Here is a 22885-nt window from a genome sequence, read left to right as displayed (position 1 = left end):
GGCTGGAAATAAAGTGGATGGAATATTTCCGTTACCACACACTGTAACAGCAAATATTATTTATTGTTGACAGGTATATTAATCTTCCCTTTGTTTCTTTATCTTCATTGTTGATTCTCGAAAAATAATGAAACAAAAAACTAAACTGAGGGCAAAAGTTTTTGATGTACCGTTATAAAACGCATAACGGACAAAAAAAAAGCATGAGCATGACCTTAAACGATCCATGCTGCAGGAACAGACCCCCCCCCCCCCCCCCCCCCCCCCCCCATCTGCACGCCCATTGGACCTGCGTCTTTCTGGCTCACAGTGACGCCGATGTGTCAGTCTGGATAAATGATCAACGATCGCCATCGGAAGATGAAGGACAAGTCTGCAAGTGCCATTGTATGTACTCAACCTTCTGTTTATTATACGTCAATACTTTATTTTCTGTCGGCTGGAAGGTCGTTTCTTTTATTTTCTCCTGTTGTGGTTTCGACAGCGTGAAGCCGAGGCAACCGTTCTGTGACGGAGCTTCAGACAGGTGCTTCAGACTGCTTCGTAGTCTCTGTTTATTCATCCAATATGCCATTCGTGATCCCAACAGTGACGAAAAAAAAAATGTATTCATGTATGTATTTACTTTGCTGGGAAAAAAAACTTTTTCCAACAAAACGGATCATTCTAAAGTTCTTGACGACGAGCGAAAAGCACACCGTTTCCATTTATAGCTAACGGTTGTGAAAGAAATAAAGCTTCTTTCTCTGACTTCTTTTGCAGGTGCTAATGTAGCAGCTGTATTCAACTTCAAATTCAGGGATAATTGATCCAACCCGCGTCTTTCGTCCTCTCCCGTGCTCGTGTAATTCTTTCAATGGGCCAACGCGCCATTAAAACTCGTAAAAAATAAATGAAGGAAACCTACTTGTTCAACCCTCTCATAATAGACCCCTGGCAAGATATCCCATTGAATATGTGCTTGTTAAAAGGGGAAACTATAACTCTGAAGTGACACGCTGCCCACACATCTCTTTATGGCAGCTCTTGTGTGTATATGAAGTCAGAACTCTTATCCCGGCTTTTCTTAAGTCTTCTCTCCAAACACAAAGGCGTTCTTTGTCCTGGAGTGGTTAGTCTTATAGCCAGAGTTTGTGGCTTAGCGTATATATCGTGGGGTTAAAGCCGCTATAGTAAGAACACAAGTTGTCAGAGTGCTTAGCGGAGACCACGTGGAGCGCTGGCATCTGTGTGTCGCGCCCTGAGATCGGCTCAGCGTGGAGACGTTTGCTTTCTGGCTGCAGCTGTGGCGTTCACCTCGGGGCCTGTGAGACGTGGACCTTCAGCTGGGAAATGCAAGTGTTTGAAATGATATATCACTTTCACTGAGCAATCAGTTATATATATATATATATATATATATATATCAATTCCACCTTCCACCTTGTGTATGTGTGTGTCTAATTTGGTTACCATTGTGGTCTTCAGATAATTTCATAGACTGTATCAAAGAAGTGGGTGTAGTTAGTTTGTGGACGTAGGTTTTGAGGCCTTGAGTTTGGCATTTTTGGCCATCCCCATCTTGGTTTTTGGTTGTCCCCATCTTGGTTTTTGGTTGTCGCCATTTTGCCTTTTGGGAACCAGAAGTGACACAAGAGGGTGGGGCTTAGTTCAACCGACTGCTGAAGTCAACTTTCAGGAACTGAAAACCCGTTGTGAAGAGGTCAAAGTTCTAAGACGATTCAGATTGGACAGCGCCGTTTACAATGTTTTCTGAGGGAACAAATCAAGTGTAGAAGTAGGGTCATTTTCTCATAGACTTCTATACAATCTGACTTCTTTTTGCAACCAGAGGAGTCGCCCCCTGATGGCCATTAGAAAGAATCCAAATTTAAGGCACTTCCACATCGGCTTCCCTTATCAGACCAGGAGATTGCTGCCTCGTTGGATCCAACGTTTGGTGCCGGCTGATAATATTGGTACTTGACCTGTGGTTTGACCATGACTTCTCACTCCATGACATACAGAGCGCTACAGGTCACTAGAGAATTCACAGAAATAAGTCCTTTGGTTTACCAACGAGACCTATTGGAACGCGTTTCCAGGGTTGCATGCACATTTGAATGGAGTTTCTTTAAGCTGTTTAATATTCTTAACTCTTCTACCGAGGGGTGTGAGAAATCTCTCAAAACGGAAGCTAAAACCATGAATGACATCCTGCTTCCTGTTACTAAAACAATGTTTGGCAAAAAATTGAGAAAAAAGAGCAAAACTGGAGGAGGAGACGCATGTGCGTATAGCAAAAAGTGTCTCCAAACTGCATTGGAGACACAAATTCCCTTATTTTTGTTATGCAATGAAATACAAACTTTTAAGGGATTCCAAATGTAAATAAATAATAAATAAATCCACATTAATTTAAGATTATTTCCTTTGGCATTAACTTGAATTCTTGCAGGTCCCCCTTTTATTTTTGAATTGCCAGGAAAACAGTATTTCTCAAATCTTTTGTGCACCTGAGAAATCATTTGTGAAATGAAATACGGGACCGGTTGTGCTTGTTGGACATCTTGAAAAGAGTTGCGAGGCGCTCTGTGAACCGCCTGCCCTCTGATCCGGGCTCAGTGTTTCGGCGGCGTGTGCTTTTTCCCAAAGCGCACAACTCACACACATGGCCCATATCTGGAAGCTTTAAGTGCCGCCGCTTGTTGCCGGGGGTTTTGTGCGAGGCCTCTCTGAGCCAGTTCGCCCGTCTGCTTCCCATGATGCACCTCCCCATCTCCAGCCCGGCGACGGCAGTGAAAGAGGCCATTGTTCCTGTCACTGCGAGGCATGCTGCATGCACTTCTGACACAGAGTGGGAGAAATGATTCCCTTTTATACGCCTCGGAATGTCTTTTGAATCAAAATCACTTCTGAATGAAGAAACGCTGCTCTCTTTTGTCCTCTGGCCGTCAAATGTGCTCGTGTTGCAGAGAAAGGGAAAGAATTCCATCGTAAGGAATTTAGGGAAGGAAAAAATGTAATAAAAATTGCAACACCTCGTTTTTATGCTAAAAAGACCACCTCCAGAGCCCCACCTCCAGACATCTGATCCTGATTGAATGGAGCGGCCCGTTAACACTTTGCAAGAAAACAAGTGGCTTTCAGGAACCCCCCCCCCCCCATCCCCCCCCTCCCTCCCAGTGCCCCTCGTTTCTCACCAGGCTCTTGATTGATGCGCAGCAAAGCGCGGTCGGAAAAGCTCGCGGCTCTTCTCGCGGATTTTTTCCTGCGTGACACAATGTTACGCCGATCCTCTGCGTGGTGCGCCACGCGCAGTGGCATCTAAACAAAAGAAGCGCTCCTCCCTCTGAAACAAAGAAAAGGTGGTGTCCTCGTGCAAATCATTCATGCCTCACATACCATGAGGGCCTTTGAACTCCTCCCCCCCCCCACCCACCCCCGAACCGGACGTTCTTTGCTTTGACGTGCATGAGAATGTCAGATGCCTTCTGTTATCAACTTCCAGGCCACATCAAATCCTAATAGAAGTGAGGCTTTATGATCCAATTTCTGAATCTTTAAGTGGACGGGGAAAAAAAGAAAGAAACAAGAACCCTTGTTTTTGTTTTTTCCCACCCCATGTTTGTAGGAGTCTTACTCAGCCTTTACTCGGGATTGTAAACCAAGAGCGCTACGCAGAAGTCACCAAACACTGTCTCGTCCGTCAGCGGCGAGTCTATTTTGAACCCTGCTGTATCACGTATCGCCTCTAGCAATTGTGTTCCTTTGTTCGGCGACGAGGGATATATTCAGGACACTCGGGTAGCGTGGGAGGCGAGGTGAGGCCAATCCTCTCCTGCCGACAATTGATCTCCCTCTCTGCTCTGTGTGTGTGTGTGTGTGTGTGTGCGCGCGTTGCGAGGGAAGGTGGAGGCCCACGCCTGCCCCTGACCTGTTGCAAGGGGTTGAGAATGTGCTCTCCTCATTCATTAGGCTGGGCGGCCCGCGCTGCCACCGAGTGCTTTCACTACATCTGCGTTTGCGGTCTGTGATCGGATCCAGATGGCAGTCTGGAACACCCGTGCAGACCTCGTGCGAGCTTCCCATATGGCGAACGGCGAAGGAACATTTAAAGGAGGCTCGCGCCCGAGGGTCACGCTGTAAACAATCTCTGGGCCAGGGCATTTGTAGTATTGGCAGTATGAGCTGGCAAAAGTTTTTATTTACAACTTTCTGTCTGTCGGTGAGGTGAAAAGCCAGTCGCCATGTGGGCGGGGGACAAGATGTGCCAAATCGGGACAACATCCCACACTTTTAAACAGTCTCTCCTCGAAGGCCTTCGTGGTGTTGCATTGGGGTTGAAGGCAACACCCCACCCCTCCCCAAAAAAAGAGAAAGTCTTGAGAAAGCAGGGTGGCAAAAGGGGCGTCAGACACTGTTTGCTTTTAGCTTTGTGTGGCTCAGTCAAATCGCAACAGAGAAGCGGCGCACACATGCTGATGGAATCCGTGGGGCTGACTCATCGCAGCGATGACAAGTATCTCGGTCGGGGATCTAAAATCCACAAAGAGAATTCCCATAAAGAATGCTGCCCCCCCAACTTCCTGATGGTCATCAAATTCAGACAAATTCATTCCAGTTTTTCTGTTGACGACAAAGACACATCTTTTTGGAACGTGACACACACACGCACACACACTGGTGAATTTGTGGGTAAATAACAATACATGACGTGCAGTGACGTGTGGTTTGAAGGGTGACGAAAGAGCGTCAAAAGTAGTTGCCAAAAGATATAGCACTCAAATGAAAATTTGGAAATTTGAGTGTAGAGTTCCAGTCAGCGATGAGGACCAGACTTAATCTCCTAGAGGGAGAAGCCCACAGACTCGTCTCCTGCTGTATTTGTTTGGGTTGGGTTATGACCGTTCAATCCAGTCTGCTGCTGCTCTGTTTTGCTCCATTTTTCTTTCCCTTTTTTTTTCTTCTTCTACTGCTGCTATGAATGTGGCGGGGGAATATGCGTAGGGCGGGGTGACAGAGGTGGGGGCCGGGCGCAGGAATTCCTCACTCACTTGGCTCATCTTGCATTTGCTCTACTAAAAAACGAAAAAGGAAAAAAAAGGGGATATTTTGTTTGTGTCGCTCTCCCGGTGGGGGTGGGGGGGGGGTCATCGCCGGGACCCGGGGTCGCTGCACAGTATGATGGGCCCGGTTTAGCGGGGGAAGCAGCGGCGCTGAGTTCATTAATCCACCTTTCCGAGGGCCCCTTTTATTTGCTTTTATTTTTAGTCAAAATCCATCAGGCCTGACAAGTGGGGCAATTTGAGGCAAGTCGAGGACAGCGCTCCAGGCACCCCCCGACCCCACCCACCCTCCGCTAAGTCAATCTTCTCCTTCCCTCTTGGAAAAAAACCCCAAAAAAACAAAGCCCGGGGTTTTGTCGAGTCATGTACACAGGAACACAGGAGAGGTCGTGGGCCCCGAAGACGGAGGGGGGCCGCGGGGTGAATGAGGTGGGTGGGGTTAAGGCCGGGGCCAGCTATGGGAGCTAAAATCTGCTCACAGGCCAGCGGGACGGCACAACGCTCCGGTGCTGGCCTTGTATAAGGTAATGTCTAGAGAGCTTGCTGGGGTGGGACGTGTGCACAGATTTATTTTAATACACTGGCCCCACTCGCCGGTGGGGGGAGGGATGCAGAGCCTGCCTGCTCGTCCCAAGACCACTGTCACACTTCGGACCAGACGGGACTTTTTAGTAGACAAACCCACCACCGCAGGCGAGTTAGAAAGGAGGCAAGTTTCACTCCAAGTTTGACTTTCTAACCTGCATGCTGAATGCTGTTGACCTTTACCTACCATGACCAGCTCCTCTCTGGATGTGGCATGTCAGTCTTGTTTGTAGCATCGCAGCGATACAGTACGAGTACTTGCCTTGAGGTAGTTACGGTATGCCGCTCAGAGCTGATTGTCTGATGTAGCTCCACACGGCTCTGCCTGACTAATTATGAATTATGAATTTATTCATCTTTTTATTATTATTGATTCATTTACCAATGAGTCTTTAAATATAATAATGCTATGATAATTAGTTGATTATCAAAATAGTTCTGTGTAATAGTTGGTTGGGTGTGAAAGCTCATCCTTCCATTTGAAAGCTCAGGAAAAAGGAAGTAAATGGATTTCTTTCTTTTTCCAAACTAAAACTAGACTAATCTATTAATCGACACATGTTTCAGGCTGCCACCATACAATGTTCGTGGATATATCGACGATAAAAGTAATGGACTGTACTTCCTATATCTATACCCCAAAAAGGCGTCTTACTGACTTAAGTAACGTCACTTATGGAGTCATTGTAACCATAACCTAACCAAGTAATTGTCTTGTCTAACCCTACCCAAGTTGTTTCCTGTGAACATTTATTTATTTTGAAAAAACTGTATGTGTGTAACGAGCAGAAATTGACATGTGTTGCTGCACATTCACCAGACAGTATGAATCAAGAGTAGAAATTGCTTCATTTCAATGTGGATGGACGTATTCCGGTAGTATTCGCATAGATTTAGGCTGTGTTGATGGACACTGAAGTGTTGGTGCAGCCTTCACGTACTTGTTCAGCAACGGGATGGAAAAGGGTTCGGTAAGGGTGCCGGTGTCAATTTTATTTTTTCATTTTCTTCTTACTTCTTTTTGCAACCAGAGGAGTCGACCTCTGATGTAGATTAGAAAGAATGCAAGTGTATGGCACTTCTGCATTGGCGTCACATTGGAGGGGGCGGCCTGGACTCATCAGTGTGCTAGCACTATTGTGGGCGCGTTGGCATGCCGACAATAATATAAATTTTTATAGTAGCACAACTGTGTCTAATCACAGAGGCGCTAGCGTGGCCGTGGACTCTTGTTGTGCAACCAAAGACGGGGAGAGAAAGCATGCCTATCCAGCATCCATAATTTAATCTGAGCTAATTTTGGAGTCAGACTGGCACAGAATGCTACTATCGGGTTCAATGTTAACTCCGTGGCTGGTACCCACTGCTGCGATGCCAAGTGAGTGTTGCTTGGGCGTAAAGTCCACTCCGAGAAAAGAAAATGAAATTTTCTTTTGCAATAAATTTCTTCTTTGACAGCAGCATTAGCGTTTGCAAAAACAAACACTAGTTTAATTTATACATTGACATGATTTTTTTCCATTGTGGAACTAAACTGTTTAGAGGACGTTCAGTGGGTTAATGCTTTTTATAGCCTATAAAAAGCGGCAACACTCTCACAGGGCATAAATCAGCACATTCTGGTTCCTGTGAGCATGTTGGAAGAAAACAAGGCTGTACGCTGCTGTGGCAACCCTTATGCACCCCACCTTGAGTGACGAAGGTCGCAGAAGACGAGAGTCACTCACCAACACACAGGGCAACTTTAATGAGCCCTGCACAAGTGTTATTTAGATTCCATTGTAGCGTGTCTTCCCACTCCCGTTAGAGCTGTCAAGACGCTGTATATCCTCCGTCTGTGCATGTGTGACTTGTGTCTCTTGGGGAACTATACATTTCCAATGCTGCCATGTGTGTTCAATAAACACCTGAACCACAGCTCTGATGTTTTGCATCTCATTGCTGTGCATTAGAGCTCCGGAAGAAATTTGATCGGTGCACCCTTACTAGATATCCAACATGATCTCATCACTACTCGTCATAGTTGAAGAAGCATGTCACTATAATGATGCCAGGGTGAAGCCTTTTTGCGTAGTAACTTGACGCAGAAGGGTCGGGTGTCTTAGGAACTAAACTATTAAAACATCACGGTTTGTCCATTTAACATCCGTTAACCATTTACCACGCAAGATAACGTAAATCACTCATCTTTTGTTTTTTACGTGGCAGTAAAAGTGTGTTTGACCCATGTCCCTCCAAACCCTTAGCATACCTTCTCACTCTTTATACCATCTCAGTTCCTCTGAGCCTCTCATTTCTCACAAAGATGGGTTTACATTTGCGTTAGTTCAACGTCGTGCTGAAAGGTGCCATGTGCGTCGGTATCAAGATGCCGCTGCCCAAGCATCGGTATTTGTATGTGTGAACAGCAGTTCCCCAAATAGCTCTGCAAGGAGCCATTACCTCACCAAGCTCCTCGCACCACCTATACACTTCTGTCACTTATTGATGCATTCCTTCAGACAAGCCCTGCCTAGTAGAGGTTCAGACTCCGACCCCAGTTTGTAACGCAGATACATTTTAACTCTCGAGCCAAGCTGAGATAACCCAGATGACATCTCTTACGTCATCAGTGTTCAGACTTGACTAAGCTCCTCTCAAGGCAAAGGAAGTCATTGCACAACTGTGTTTCACTTGCTGAGTCGTACTAACCATGATGCGTAAACTTGAGTTGGACATGAACCAGCACTAACAAAGGCCCGTCCACACAAGATAGGGGCAATGATCGCATTGTCGTCACTGTACATTGATATGTTGTGCTAGTACTGAGAGTCGTTGGGGCCTTTTGACGTCTCATTTCTATGGGGTCAGATCAGTCTCAATAATTGCAAATGCACACAGACAGACTTACAAAGGCAAACACAAAGATTTACAAATGCGCACAGAATAATTTACAAATCTGTTTGATTTACAAATGCACACAGAAGGATTTACAAATAAATTAGACTCACAAATGCACGCAGAACGACGTGTCTGTGTTTATTTATTTGTCAATCGCACTACATTTGTTTGTGGATTCTTCACATGTGTGTGTGGGTTTATGAGACTCCCCTGTCGTGGCTAGATCCGCAAATTCGTTTTTTCAGCATAGACCTAGCTGTAGCCAATCAGATGTCGCCCTCATTTTCAGCCAATCACATGAGCGCATCTCCCCCTCCCCTCCCCACGGGGCTGCCAGCGTTACAGTTGCACAATTTGCAGAGGGATACACAATTAATGTACACCCCCCACCCCCATTGTTGTAAGTCATTGAAAGTTCGGTATAATCTTGTAAATCTTGTAGAAAATCTTGGCGCGGCACGAATGACGCGAATAGAGCGAAGCGAAAAGTTCGCCCACAGTCATTCAGACGTCGTCGGTGAAAGTCAACGAGCTGTGATGTTATATATAAATATATACATATGATATTAATGTTATGAACCCAAACACGAGGGCGTTAGATGTTCCGACGTTTATGGGATGTCCACAACAAGTATAAAGCAGAAATAGTGGATGACGGAAGTTATAACTGTTTCCACGGTGTAAAGCCACGGAGATAAGCCACGCCCCCTCTAAGGCGCAAATTAAGCAAATGACGCTGTGATTGGTTGAAAATGAGGGCGACAGCTGATTGGCTACAGCTAGGTCTATGTTGAAAAAACGCATTTGCGGATCTAGCCACGACAGGGGAGTCTCATAAACCCACACACACATGTGAAGAATCCACAAACCAATGCAGTGCGATTGACAAATAAATAAACACAGACACGTCGTTCTGCGTGCATTTGTGAGTCTAATTTATTTGTAAATCCTTCTGTGTGCTGTTGTAAATCAAACATATTTGTTAATTGTTCTGTGCGTATTTGTAAATCTTTGTGTTTGCATTTGTAAGTCTCTGTGTGCATTTGCAATTATTGAGACTGATCTGACCCCATACATTTCAGAGCCGAACTCTTGAGCCGTGACTGGATTTATTGCTCTTTCGGTATTTCAAGTTGTGTGGCATCTAGCCTTTGTTGCCTGCGACCAGAGGTCTATAAGTGGGATGTCACGCCCCAAGCTGTGAGCACGGTCCACAGAGCCTTCAACCAAGGAAGGTATACCGGGGTGTCGTGTTTTCCAGAGCCGTGCCTGTGGTTAGTACGGCGCTCAGAGCTTACCCGCGGTTCCCTCTTTTAGTGTGACATCCCCTTGTCGTCTTTCTGTTGCACTACGTTGTGCCTTGTTGGACTTTAGTGTTGATTAAATGTGAAAAGTGTAAAATTGCAAAACTTATTACTGACTAAAAATACTTCATAAATAGCTCAGAAGAGACAATAGAATTGAGGGCTGCTACAAATCCATAATGTAGATTTACCAATTATCTCACTCTTGCTGCAATGGAAATTACCCTTCCAAAGGGATGTGGTTCTCCAGACTTGTGGATTCTGTTAAGGATGTTGTTTTCTTCCAAACTATTGATGCATGCAAATTCCTACTGTGTTGTCAAGACCGTAGGCTGAAAGGATGCCCCCGGCAAAAAAAAAAAAAAAAAAAGCTTTGGGAAGTTTGGGGCTGTAACCATGGACCATGGGAACAGCAGAGATGGAAACGGAACTCGGACAAAAGCGGATTTTCTTTTCTGTAAATCAGCGTTTACTTACCTTCTGACACAGAACGGGGGAATAAAAGGAGCCGGCTGAAAAATGTTCTGTTACGTGGTGGAAGTTGGGGTCATTGTTCTGCCGGTTCATTTCTGTACCGCAGCCCTGGATTCGAGGAACCATCTCCATGGAAACCATTATGTGGGGCAATTGGCGGCAGAGCACTTTAGAAATCTCCTTGGAATATATTAGTAGCTGCAAAGGCCCCACTCGCCTCACCTTCAACCTCTCGCCATTGTCTGCGAGCTAGTCTACTTAAGTCGCTGTTCTCAGGATTTCAGGCCTCGGCTCAGGAATGCTCGACCTACAGCCCGTCTCCGCGCAGGGACGTCGAAACAACCTTGCCGTCGTCGCCGGAGGTACACAGGCTGGAAACCAGCAAACCTGCCAGCCGGTGAAGCTCCAATGCCTCCCAATGTCTTTTTTTCATACAGAAGAAATCCAATTTAAAAAAAAAAAGATTAATTTCACAGACTCATACGGACCGTGTCAGTGCAGAACGTCAATTTAGACTTTGACCGGGGAAATTAAATGATTTGCACCGCAGAGCGAAAGAACCACGTGCCGTTTTTTTTCCCCCTGACATGGCACAAAACGCCAAATGAGGAGATGAGGACTTCATATCGAGCAGACTCAAATTTCAGAGGGAAAGTGCTGCTGATTCAGATTGAGCCCTACCTACTGAGCAGACCGCTCTTGATTTTTTTTTTCTTCTTTTTTTTCTCTTTCACAGTGATATTACCTTTTTGCCCTTCACAGACATTTCCCTCTGGTATGTAGTCGGAGGTATGAGTTCTCAAACATGAAACCCTCAGCAATATTGTAGCCGATCACCCGGGATCGCTCAAAGGCGTTGGGTTTGAGTGCCACGTTCTGTGCTATGGCCCGATATGGCACATTTTACGGCAGCAGGAAAACAAGCCTCCTAAAGATCCGCTAACCCATCTGGCTTAGGTGATTAGCAAAAGCCGAGGCAGATGGTCGCCACGGCCAGATTCTGCGTCGCCTCGGGTGTGTTCGTCTACACGTACAACCGACAGCCAAGTTCGTCTGTGAAAAATAAATACAAAATGTGTTTTGTGTGTGACATGACTGATTGGGAGTATGAAAGTAGGCCTTTTCCAGCAGTGTGCGGGGTTTCTGGTGGAGCTGGCTCATTTACCGCGGCAAGCCGATTGACTGGGACCCTCAGGATGTTTTTGTTGGGGGACGAGGGAGGCGGGGGGGTGGGGGTGGGGAGGGACGAGGGATATGTGGACCTTCCCCCCCTTCTTCATCTGCGGCAAACACGCTAAAAGTGAATAAGCCACGCAGCCGCCGGCCCTCCCTTCCCTGATGGCAACGGGGTCTGGAACTGTTGACACAGGGATCGGAGAGCAGCCCCAGAAACCCCAGGAATCCCCCCGAGAAGGAGCTGGGCGGGAGGGTGAGGTAGAGCCTTGGAATGTGCTCGAAAGAGTCAGTCACTTATTTACTAGCTGAACTTGGTGAACCCTGCCTTAGTCAGCCACTTCCACCACGGCCTGTCTGTCCCACCCCTCCCTCCCACTCCCCTCGCTTGTTTTCTTCTCGGACCTATCGCGATGCTCCTCGTTGAAGTCCATCCCCCTTGTTGACAGACGCTCTGCTTCTCGGCCTCTCATTGGCCGGGCTCCTTCGCCCAAGCCCCAAGCGGCCTAATCCAACTCCCACCTGACCCCCGTCACCCTGTTGCTCACACTTGAAGCACTGAGGTCATAAGCTCATGATGAGTAATAAAACAAATGTCAGTGGGAATGGGAGTCAAGATGGCCAGTGTGTGGAGTACAAAGGGCCATCAGTACCCTTCCTTCACATTTTCTGGAAGTCTATAAGAGATGAAACCTAATTGTTGTTTTTGACTACACATTGTTTGTTTTTGACTACACTTGGGACTGTATAAAACAGGAAAAATAAGTCTTTTTTCTTGTGCATCCACAAGATGATTTTCCAAACTCGATTCAGCCGAGTCGGGCCGGCCCAATTTTGTACATATACTGTATATTGTAAATGCAGACCGTATGTGCAATGTTGTGAACAATGTACGGGCTAAAGTCTTTCTTTTTAGTTAGCTTCTAATACATATATATAAACATACATATACTTGTTTTCGGGCCCCAAACTGCTGTCATGGTGCGAGCCAATCATAGCTCTTCTTGTGTCCCCGTCGTCATTAATTAAAGTCCCAGTGAAACCACAAGAAGCTAAAGTCTTTAGCTTCTGTACTGCACGTATCCCCCTGTGAAATGGAATATTGGATTGTACAGTTACAAGAGGGGGGGGATTTGAATAAAATCTTTTGCATTACAATGTGGGCGGGATTATACAGAAGCTCCACACACCCTTCGCTTGTCGCTAAAAGTCTCGGGTTGATTGATGTTATGATTATCATTATTGGTCAAAAGTGTCTGGTACTAGCTTACGTAAGCACACGTCATATTTTGATTGATAGAAAGAGAAGATGATTGGATTTTAATTTTTTTGCATATTATGTTACATAGATGCACAATATGACCGGGGAGCTAAAGGGGTTCAAAAGGGCACTTAAAAATCCTTCCATCGACCTGCTAGGTGGCTCTTTCCGTAATTGCCCTGTCATGTTTGAATAAAGCCATAACAGAACATTCATAGCCGAACATGTTGACGGGGACGGGATCTGGTGGAAATCGATCCGCGGCCCGAGAGAAGCATCATGAGGAGAAGGTGTAAAGATGAATAGCCGTCTCGGCCACTGATCTGATGAGAGAACAATAATCCATGACTCAGTGGGAATCCAGCGCTGTCTTGTCAGTGATACTCCCTGCATGTCAATTACTCGCACTGGGAAATGTCAATGGGCTTCATCTGAATTCAGCACAGCAGACGCCGGAGCGCTGCACAAAATCGACAGCGAAACGACTCGTTAGATCGAAAGATGGAGCAAGATCACCAAGCAAAAGTGCAAACAGACAATATTTCGTGAAGATGGAAAAATGAATAGCAAAGTTAGATGGGCAGTTGCTGTGTGCGTGTGTGTGTGTGTGTGTGTGTGTGTGGATGTGTTCAGCAGGGTGCCGTCCCGCTCGCTTTATCACCTTCACCTGGCTACGGGACAGCAGCCCCTGTACGCATGCATGTGATGAATCTGTTAGTTTGTTGAAGGAAAGAGGGCCTTAGTGAACATTTGAACAAACCACTTATCTTATATTAACCACTTTCTTAGACATATCCGTCGCATGTATGACATCATCGTCGTTTTGTTTTAAATGACAGTGATAACCAAGGAAAAGCAGGTTCTGTCTGTTTGGTTTTCCAGGTTGAAAACTATCATTTCAATGTTTGGTAGTTATTTTATGGGGATGAATGAGTCAATCGTCAGGAGATCGAGTCCGAGTCATTCGGTGTTTACCGGGAAAAGGAATACCTCTCTCACATCGGTGTGCTATGTTCTAGAATATGCAGCAGGATTTTGTCCAGATAATAATCAAGCCGACCGCACTCACACTGTGAAAACGTTTTATCGGAGTAGGGTTTTTTTTCTGGGGGGAGAAACACCTGTCAGTCATGCCGTTTCTGTTTGTGCAGGTGCGCGCTCCTCTCCTCTCCTCTCCTCAAGCTTGCCCTGGTCTCCTGCTATGTCGCAATACCGCAGCAGCAAAATGCGTCTGCTTAAGAGCCACGCTTCCCTTGAATGACATTTGAGCTCGCTCTGTGTTTATTTTGGGCCCGTGGGTTAGCAGCAGCCACGCCCCTAAGCCCCACAAGACATTCCACAAAGTCTCCATTCCAGTGAGCAAGTTTGTTTTTCTTTTTCTTTTTTGTATGATACTTTTCTGTTTTGACTCTCCACATCCCCGGCAGCAAAGTAGGTCACATGCTGACCGAGGCAAAGTATGAGGCAGCAGTTTGTCGGGGCCCCGAGGCAGATTGCGCCTCCCATGCAGGAAACGAGGAGACGTTAAACACACAAGTTCCTGTTTGGCATCTGTTTCCAGGGGGCCTACCTCCCTCCCACCCTCCCCTCGCCACTCACGCTTCACCTATAACCGCTTTATCAGCCAAGTTTGTCGGTTGAACTGCTCTGTGACCCCCTTCCTCCACTCCCTTCCTAAAAACCAAGAAGAAAAAAATCTGATGACGCTCCCGCAGTTGACTCGGTGCCCAGAATAACAGAAGACTTCAGAGATAAAGTCAGGAAAGACGGGTCCTGACGCAGGTAGCTGCACCGCTAGACTGCAGACCCTCAGGGCAGTGAATAATTAGCCAGGTGTATATTTAAGGAGACGAGGCAGCGACGTGTGTGTGCTCGGAGTGCATCTGCTCGATTGTGAACGAGCTCACCCTGCTGCCTCACACTCGTAAAAACCCTCATCTTTTAAGCCCTGATCTTTAAAGAGAGAATATGCACACTTGTCGCCCCCCCTACCAAGCTGCTCGGCAATGGCTTTAATTTGAATTTTGTTCCCTTCATCAATAGGTTGTAAAGCGCCACCGGCACTCTCTCGTCTAAAGGTGCGAGGGATGTGCTCTTAGCTCCCGGGAGAGATACTGTGACCTGGGTCAGACACCAGAGGACAAGCTATCCTCCCGTCACACCTTGCCTCACGTGAAACCCTAGACAGGCTAAGCCGGTGATCCTGGGGCCCCCGCCGTGGAGTCCGAGGCGACTGGACGAGCCGAAAGGCAAAATGAGTGAGAGTCCAGGCAGAGGGCCAGCGAAGCATGGGGAGGGGGGGGACACAGAACTCTTATGCTAGCTTGTTTATAAGCCGTCTAATCATCTGACCTCTTGTGACTCATCAGATCCCCAAAACTGATTGAAATGAAGAACGTGCATTGTTGTTAAAAAAAAAGAAAAGAACAACAAGAAAACAAGAATTAGCTCTCAATCTGATTTGCAAAGTTGTCATTTTTTTCCTGCAGAGTGGAGCACTAACTCATTGCCAAAGTCTTGGAATGTATCAAAACAATCGCTTTTTACCAAATGCCAGACCGTTTCCTCATCATGCAGTCGCTCAAAAAGGTTCTGCCCACTTCCTCAGTGGAGGCCGATATCCTGCAGTCAGGGATGTGATACAGTCAGATTCTGAATGTTAAACCGCTGTACATTTCCCTGTGTGGAAACAATGAGGGGTAGTGGGCCCGGTAAACATTTCCACAGATTTATTTTTCTTTTATTGAGGGGAGGAGGGTTGAAGCGTTACAGTGGGTGATTCACATTTTCCACTTAGTGTAAAGCTCCTGGCAGCCGAGGGTTTCTCTTTGTGAGCAGTTTGTTGGCAGCGAGCACGGTGAGACAGCATCATCAAAGTGTTTCTGCGCCACTACTCATCATCACATCTGACAAAAGTTGAGTCAATGCAGCGGCTCTTGCATAGTGACATATTTATTCATATTTTTTTCTCCTGAGCGGCCTACTGCGCTCTCAGCAAATGAATCGCGGCGCGGAGCGACGGCAGCTGCTCTGCGGGCGCCAAAGCGCGTCTTCTTGATGATCGCTTTGCTGCAAATAAACAAATTCGCTGTGAGGGATTATAAAAAAAAAATTTTTAAAAAAGGACTGCTTCTCATTTTGTGTGATTGTGCACTTCGGGACATAAAAATCTCAGCCACATCGACCAGGCTGTGATCGATAAACTACGAACGGAGAAGGTGCAGAGGGGGGGGTTCAAGGGATGATGCTGGGAAGATGCTGGGGAAAAATTCAATAAAAAAATTGGCTCAGTTGCTCTCCGAGTGTGTGGGAGTCACTGGGATGAGAACAGAGAGATGAAAGAGGGAGAAAAAAATAGCCGTTTGTTTTTGCTCGCCCCGGCGCTGCGAGCTGAAATCACTCTGATCAATAGCGGAGATAATGTGGAGATGAGTAGTATGACATCAATATTAGGGCGCAGAGGTCCGGCAACACCATTGTGCCGCTCTCCGGCTCGCCCTGTGCTGAGCAAACAGTGGCTCCCCCAGGAGAAAGGAACTCATTGATGGCTCCCTTCGGCCTCTTTGTGCATTGTTGGGCCTCTCATACAGAGCAACCTCATCACACGGGGGGGGGGGGGGGGGGGGGGGGGGGGGGGGGGGGGGGGGGGGGGGGGGGGGGGGGGGGGGGGGGGTGGGGTGTGTCGGGGACACACTACCTGCCTGCTGGTCAGCACCAATCGATAGGCGGTGAAATACGATGACGTCTTAGTGGTTTGCGACATTGGATCCGGCCCCCCAGCCCCCCCCCCAGCTCCCGACTCCACTCCACCACCCAGCAGTTTTTTTGATTGGGTCGTGAAATAAATCACCGAGGTCCAGTCGAGATGATTCCCGCGGGCGTCCTCGAGGAAGGGTTAGGCTTTCACTGACACCCGATGATTTCGCAGCAGCGTTTGTTTGCCCCCCCCGGGGGAGTGTGCAGGAGTTTGGTTATAAAGTGAGCGATGCACAATTTAATGTCAGAGAAACGTGAAACGGGTGCTGATGTACCGAGTGGATCCACTAGAAACAAGGGAGTCTGTTCTCTTTCTAATCCATAACTGACACATTAATCTCATTGGAGACGTCAGATACGCTAACGATGCAGTTTTTTTTTCTCCCCGCCCCCAGTCGATACCACAAATTGTTTGCAAAAACAGATTTTTCCTCTATATGGATTTATACTTCTCCGCCTTTGGAATGGCCCAGGCAGTGGGCCGGTCAGTGTGGTGCTCTGTTTGCTCACTTTGATCTTGACAAATACTGGATGGAATACCAAGGACAGTTTGAGACATTCATGGTCCCCAGTGGAGCAATCCTACCGACTGCGGTGATCCTCTGACTTTTCCATCAGGCACCACAATGGGGGTTGACACGGTTACATTTTAACTGACGTGTCCTGACAGATACCTGCTGCACTGCCAGGACATTTGGTCCAGATATTCGTGGCCCCCAGAGGACGAATCCGCCACCACGACGTTGGCACTTTTTGTTTAGATGGCTTGGCTGTGGCTACCGGTGGCTGTGGATCAGGGTCGATTGCCGTTGCCCTCCCCCCAAACCCAAGCAGTGGAGGCAATGTCCGACTGAAGATTGACAAATCTGTCTAATATCTACTACTTATCACGATGTCATAAGGTTTATTAATAATCTGTATGGACACAAAAACAGAATTCATGTCATGAATTTGGTGTTAAATTAGATTTCTTTCAAGAATATGTGTATCTCTTTTCAAATAGCTGTCATACAATTCCTGATTCTATACCAGGCTTGAAATGACAGGAATCCTCGCCCTCCTCCTCTCGTGGGCGTGAGCGAGCCAGTCCAATGCCCCTCATCTCAATGGAGGAACACTGGAGCTGAGGCCCATCTTGGTGCGGTTTCAAACTGCTTAACCTCAGGTGGAAGAGAGCCAGCGGCTTAAGTATAAAAGCACATTATCCGCAATATTTTCAGTTTGGGGACATTCTCCTGAGTCCTGTTTGTTTGGATAGCCACGATGTGGTCATTCATCAGGCGTCACCTGCTAGTGGGCCGGTGTTTAGACCGTGCACACAATACCTGTCACTTTAAATTGGGGATTCAGATTTGTGGGTGAAATCATGAGCATGGTCATTTTTATTTTTATTTTTTTTCAGCATCATAAAATGATTCCGTTTTTTGGAAACAAAGCCTTTTTTGTTCAAAAGTTCAAAGCGTTTAACTTGTCAAACTGTTTTCCAATGCCGAGAGTGAACTTTGTGATCGAACTTTAATTGAAAAAAATGATTCCCGCAAAAGTGTAAATCTTTCATCGGAATAATTTGCATTAAAATCGGTCTCCGCTTGAAGCGAATTGGACTTGTCAAGGTGTAACCAAATGAAAACTAGTGTTTGATAGTATATTAATGACGTGCTCTCGCCTGCAGCCACAACTATGGCTGGTGAGTCATTGAACGCAGGGAGCGCTTAATTTGGTGCACCATAGCGAGCTGCAATATTGCTTTGTTGATTGTGAGATTGAAAATCCCTAATTGTCATAGTGTTATTTATTAGGAGGCCCATCAAGAGAATTTCGTTCGCATTCTGCAATTTCGCCCCGGTTTGGTCCGCTTCCCGTGCAGGATGCAGTCATCTTCTGCTTCACTGAAGGTTAAAGGGCAACGTTGTTACTTTTCAACCTATGTTTTTGTATGTATCTGACGAATGGGGACAACCATTTTTGTAGTCGGTCCAGTATTGAAGGAGAGCCAGTAAGCGGGCTGCAATGAGATCAGGAAACTCCTCGCCAGCAATGTACGTTCACTAAAACACAAAAAGTGCTTTGTTTCTTTGTCCTTCTGAGTGGTAACATTTTAGATGGAACCCAACAGAGAAATTCTAACTTTTTCTTTACCTTTCTCCTCTGTTTCTTATGGCGACTAACCCAATCTTGCTCTAGAAGAAGTCTCACTCTGAAATCTCACCACATCGCATCCACATTTGTCAAAACCAGCCATGACATTGAACATCTTTTAGATACCGCTGAGCGGCGCTTTCTGTACTGCAGCACCACAAACTCTGACAACATCGGCCCTCCTCTCTCCGACCCCTCACAGTTTCCTCCGTTGACTTCCCGGTTACAAGTCACGTGACACGAAAGCAAACAAACTCGATCAAGCAAAAGGGAAAGAGAAAGGTGAGATTTTTCTCTAGGGTCCTTTTAAATAATGTTGTCAGACACTTGTCAGTGGGAAGAATTAGTAAGCATTTATCGTTGATGGTGAGGAGTTCCCCCGAGTCATTATGTTTCAGCCCGTTCAACGTTCACTCTCAATACTTGACCAGTTCTAACAACTGTTGTCCCCATTAGTCACCTAAAAGCATGGGAAGATGGGGTCCAGGCAGAATACAGCCAAGTGAGACTTTATAGTGTGCTTCAAACCGTAACCACAATCTATGGTCTTTTTTTTAAAACAATGTCATTGAAGTGAGGTCCATTATCAGCGTTCCTGTCTGGCAATTGGTTTCTCAGAGATTGAGATGGAGCGGAGAATCTGGGGGCAGAAATAAACCTCAATGCGCGCAGCCAAAGGAGAACTTCTTTATTAAAAATATTGTCCCGCAGTTCGTTTGAGACAAATCAGCGAAGAATCCTGCTGGTGCTGAACAATGAGCTTACGGTGGAGCCCGAGTGGGACAGACGGACTCGAGTCGACGCTTGAATTGACATCCTACCCAGAGTCCTTCACTCTGCCTTCCATCCCCCCCCCCTCTCACGGCGAGCACCGCGAGGGGGGGGATACCCAACATAATTGGCCGTGCTTTGATGTGACGCGGCTCCGCTAAGCCTCTCAATTCAGCACTTAGCACTTCTTAACAATAGGCATTCTCTTTCATCTGCAAAGCCAATTAATTTGCGGCGTGGAGTAGAATTTCAAACAGCGGCTGCAGAGAGATATGTTTAATTTTTTTCTTCTGATTCCTCAGCGGAGGGCGGTGTTGCGATGCATGCGCTTGGTATTGAAAGTGTTTTTGCAGGGAACGAATCCGAGGCGGTGACACAGGCCATTGAGCCAGTTCACCTCGGGGGAACCTCCGTTTATTTTTCCACACTCGTTTCTTTTATTGGAGGAAGCAGGCAGCAAGTTCAGTCTCGTCGCTGGACTTATTTATTGTGGCAAGAGCCAAAGGGCCCCTGAGAGTCATTCACGCGGAGATGTACTATTAGGCTTGTGGAACATTTTCTGACTCATTCATGGCTTCCTCCTTCATATTGTGACTCAGAGGCACAGGGTGAAACAAAGTTTCAAACTTCAGAGCATTCTTCTGTGTGTGTGTGTGTGTGTGTGTGTGTGTGTGTGTGTGTGTGTGTGTGCGCATGGTGGAAAGGCCCGGTACCGCATTCATAAAACAATGTAATCAGATTACAAGGAGTTTGAGTGGCCTCCGAGATGCATTTCTAAAAGTAGGTGATCCCATCACTGGGACGGTTCCAAGAAATCTCTGTACACGTGGATTACTTTGTGAATTATTGTTTTGAACTTTGGGAAGTTCAATTCATGAAATATAGATGTGATTATTGACTTTGAAAGTGTTAATCCTGTCAAGTCTCAATGTAAAAAGGTGTAAACATGCATTTCAGTGTAAAGACATAAACTTTTTTTGCCTAACCGCTCTTATTGCAGATTTGTTATTATGCAGGATCCATGATCTTATCACGATCCTTTTTTATTATGTTTTTTCAGACTATTTTGCAAACTACTGAACAGTACAATCAAACAAATTTAAAAAAAAAGACAGCCCAACAAAGTAACAAAACACCACACCGAATTCTCAAATCTAACACTAACGCTTGTTAAAAGTGTCTCTAAATTATGCGTTTCTGTATAAGCGTGACACGAGTTGGATATAAAGCGTATTCATGAAACAATTGGTAGGGTTCCGATGATACACACACACACCAGGAAGACGGAGAATAAACCGGGGAGTCAAAAGAATTGAAATACAGAGCAGAACATGGTAATAAAATATTACACCGACTCAGTAAACCCCACCTATAGCATGATGCACATTTTAGGTGCTCGGTCAGACCAGAACTTCACCAGATGCAATATTTGTTTTGAAAGTCAACCTTGCAAACCGGTCTGACAGGGCCGAACAGACCCGTTTGCTCATACTGACTAATCCCCCGCTAACACCTTATGGGCATTTCTCATGGGCATGAATGAGTGTGGCCCTGCGCTGCTCTATAACTGTGGGAATGGGGAAGTGAAGTAGAGTCCACATGCCCCCACCGTGTGTGTATGTGTGTGTTTGTGTGTGTGTGCGTGTGTGTGGAAGAATGGGAGGGGATGCATGTCCTGCGGCAACCCTGGTGCTTTGTGAGCTGTTTACGAGTCTCCTCTGCAGCCCGGCCCCTCCCTCCCTCCCTCCCACCACCCCCACTCCGCCCCCGCCTCCTCGGCGTGGAGAGTTTGCTGTGACGACCCGGAGGAACTGTTAGAAACACGGTTACGGCGGTCGTACAGGATGTGAAAGAGTTTCGGTTAAGTCAGCTCGTCGCCTATACCATAGCGAGTTGAGCACTCCCGATGTATGTCCCTTTAAGAAACTACAAACTCTGAGGCCAAACAGCAGCAGTCAGTTTAATTGACGTCAGCTTTTCCCTCAAATAACCTTGAGTCAGTGGAGGGCTGATGAACGGGACCGTGACTCATTCAGAGCCCTTGGCCTGACAGTTGATGTCTGGGGCTGGGGCTGCTGTTTTTGTTCTGTTTGTTTTTTTACGAGTTCTGAGAGCTTTCGAGGTGAGAAAAGTTCACCAACCGAGGCGGGCGAGGACCAGAGGCGCTGCTCGTAAACTGTGCTCATGTTGGAGCCTGTGCGGAGGGCCGGAGATCCCTGAGATACTGTGACAAAGCACACTCTAGGAATGTAGAGCTGCGGTACTCCTTCATGATCGGTGCATGAAAGCTCCGGAAAAGGAGGGACGGAGCCCAGGTTGTTGTTTTTAAGACACTTGCGCGGCGGTTACAGTTTGCCGTGTTGCGGCATGTAAATGAACACAGAAGCAAATTGCGTGTTAAGGGTTTCACTTTTAGACACGTTCCCACTGCTTTTGTCAAGGGGGGTAACCTTGGAGTACACTGGAGACAATGAAATGTCTATCTCAACGAAGGGCGGGTTAAAGACAAACACTGGACTTACCATTGTTGGTGTTTGTGCCGTGTTTTCTGTACTCTTGTTACATTATTTACTTATTTATTTGACGGCCAACTATGAGTTTCTTTTCCTGAACGCAAATCACCGTTTTTTCCTGGCTAAACGCTACTACGTCTTTTTCCCCCGGTAACAAGGTGTCGGAGAACTACGGTGGCCTTCAGGTAGGGCTGGGCATTATATACATGGACAGTAAATCGATAGCGTGATGGGAGATCAGATTTCCTGGTTTCAGAGACATGCATTGAAGTACAGCGATGTCATTTTCTCACCTCATGTAAACAGATTATGTATTGTATAGTGTTTATACAGTGTAAACCCGAGTATAATAATGGAGGAATAAAAACAACGTGGGGCATCACTTAGTTTCAGTGGAACTCTGCTATCCAAAAATCTTTTATTGTCACGTGTCAACTTCAGCACTTCTAATTGGCTGTTCTATTTGTCCATCAAACAGTAACTGAATTAACTCTATAAAGCCTGCATATGATAATACAAATATATCATATAATTGAGAACACATTTCCTATGTTAACACCTCTCCACTGAAAACACAGTTTTGAACATTACATTCCACACCTGCTGATAGTCTAAGAGGAGAGTCTAAGTCTCACCTCTGTAACTCTTGCACTAGCGTCATTGTGTATTTCTTTTCGAGAGCCGAGTCTCAACAGACAAAGTGGGACATGTGTAGGACTTCCCCGTGGACGGAGGACAGGGAGAGGGAGAGAGAGAGAGAGAGAGAGAGAGAGAGCAGCTGCTCGGGGCTGAATACCTGCCTCTGACACGCACTCATTCATCAACTCCTGGAAAATGAATCGCCTGCTATCACATCATTCCTAAGTGCGTGCTCTTATCTCGTTGTAGCGTGAAGAGGTTCCACCGCGCGCCTCTCGTTGTGCTGTGCGCCGGCGTCTGCTCGTTCATCTGGCCCCGGCCTTGTTGTCGGAGTTGTTCAAA

The 22885-nt window shown here is 46.5% G+C and overlaps 1 protein-coding gene across 2 annotated transcripts in view; it reads left to right on the top strand.

Annotated features, from left to right (window-relative positions):
- bach2b (BTB and CNC homology 1, basic leucine zipper transcription factor 2b) overlaps positions 1-22885 on the top strand; it is a 79970-nt gene that overhangs the window by 11522 nt on the left and 45563 nt on the right. Inside the window, exon 1 of one of the 2 annotated variants that reach the window (XM_034528021.1) lies at positions 285-387. The exons of the other annotated variant lie outside the window; for it this stretch is intronic. Coding sequence (XP_034383912.1) covers positions 337-387 — 51 coding nt within the window. The 5' untranslated portion in view covers positions 285-336. Of the gene's footprint in view, positions 1-284; positions 388-22885 lie in introns of those variants that run through there. 2 annotated transcript variants of the gene reach the window in all.

The sequence above is a fragment of the Cyclopterus lumpus genome, chromosome 24 (genome assembly GCF_009769545.1).
Source record: "Cyclopterus lumpus isolate fCycLum1 chromosome 24, fCycLum1.pri, whole genome shotgun sequence".
Classification (NCBI taxonomy): domain Eukaryota; kingdom Metazoa; phylum Chordata; class Actinopteri; order Perciformes; family Cyclopteridae; genus Cyclopterus; species Cyclopterus lumpus.
Note: the sequence above shows the minus strand (reverse complement) of the source record. Positions and strands in the feature narration are given on the sequence as shown.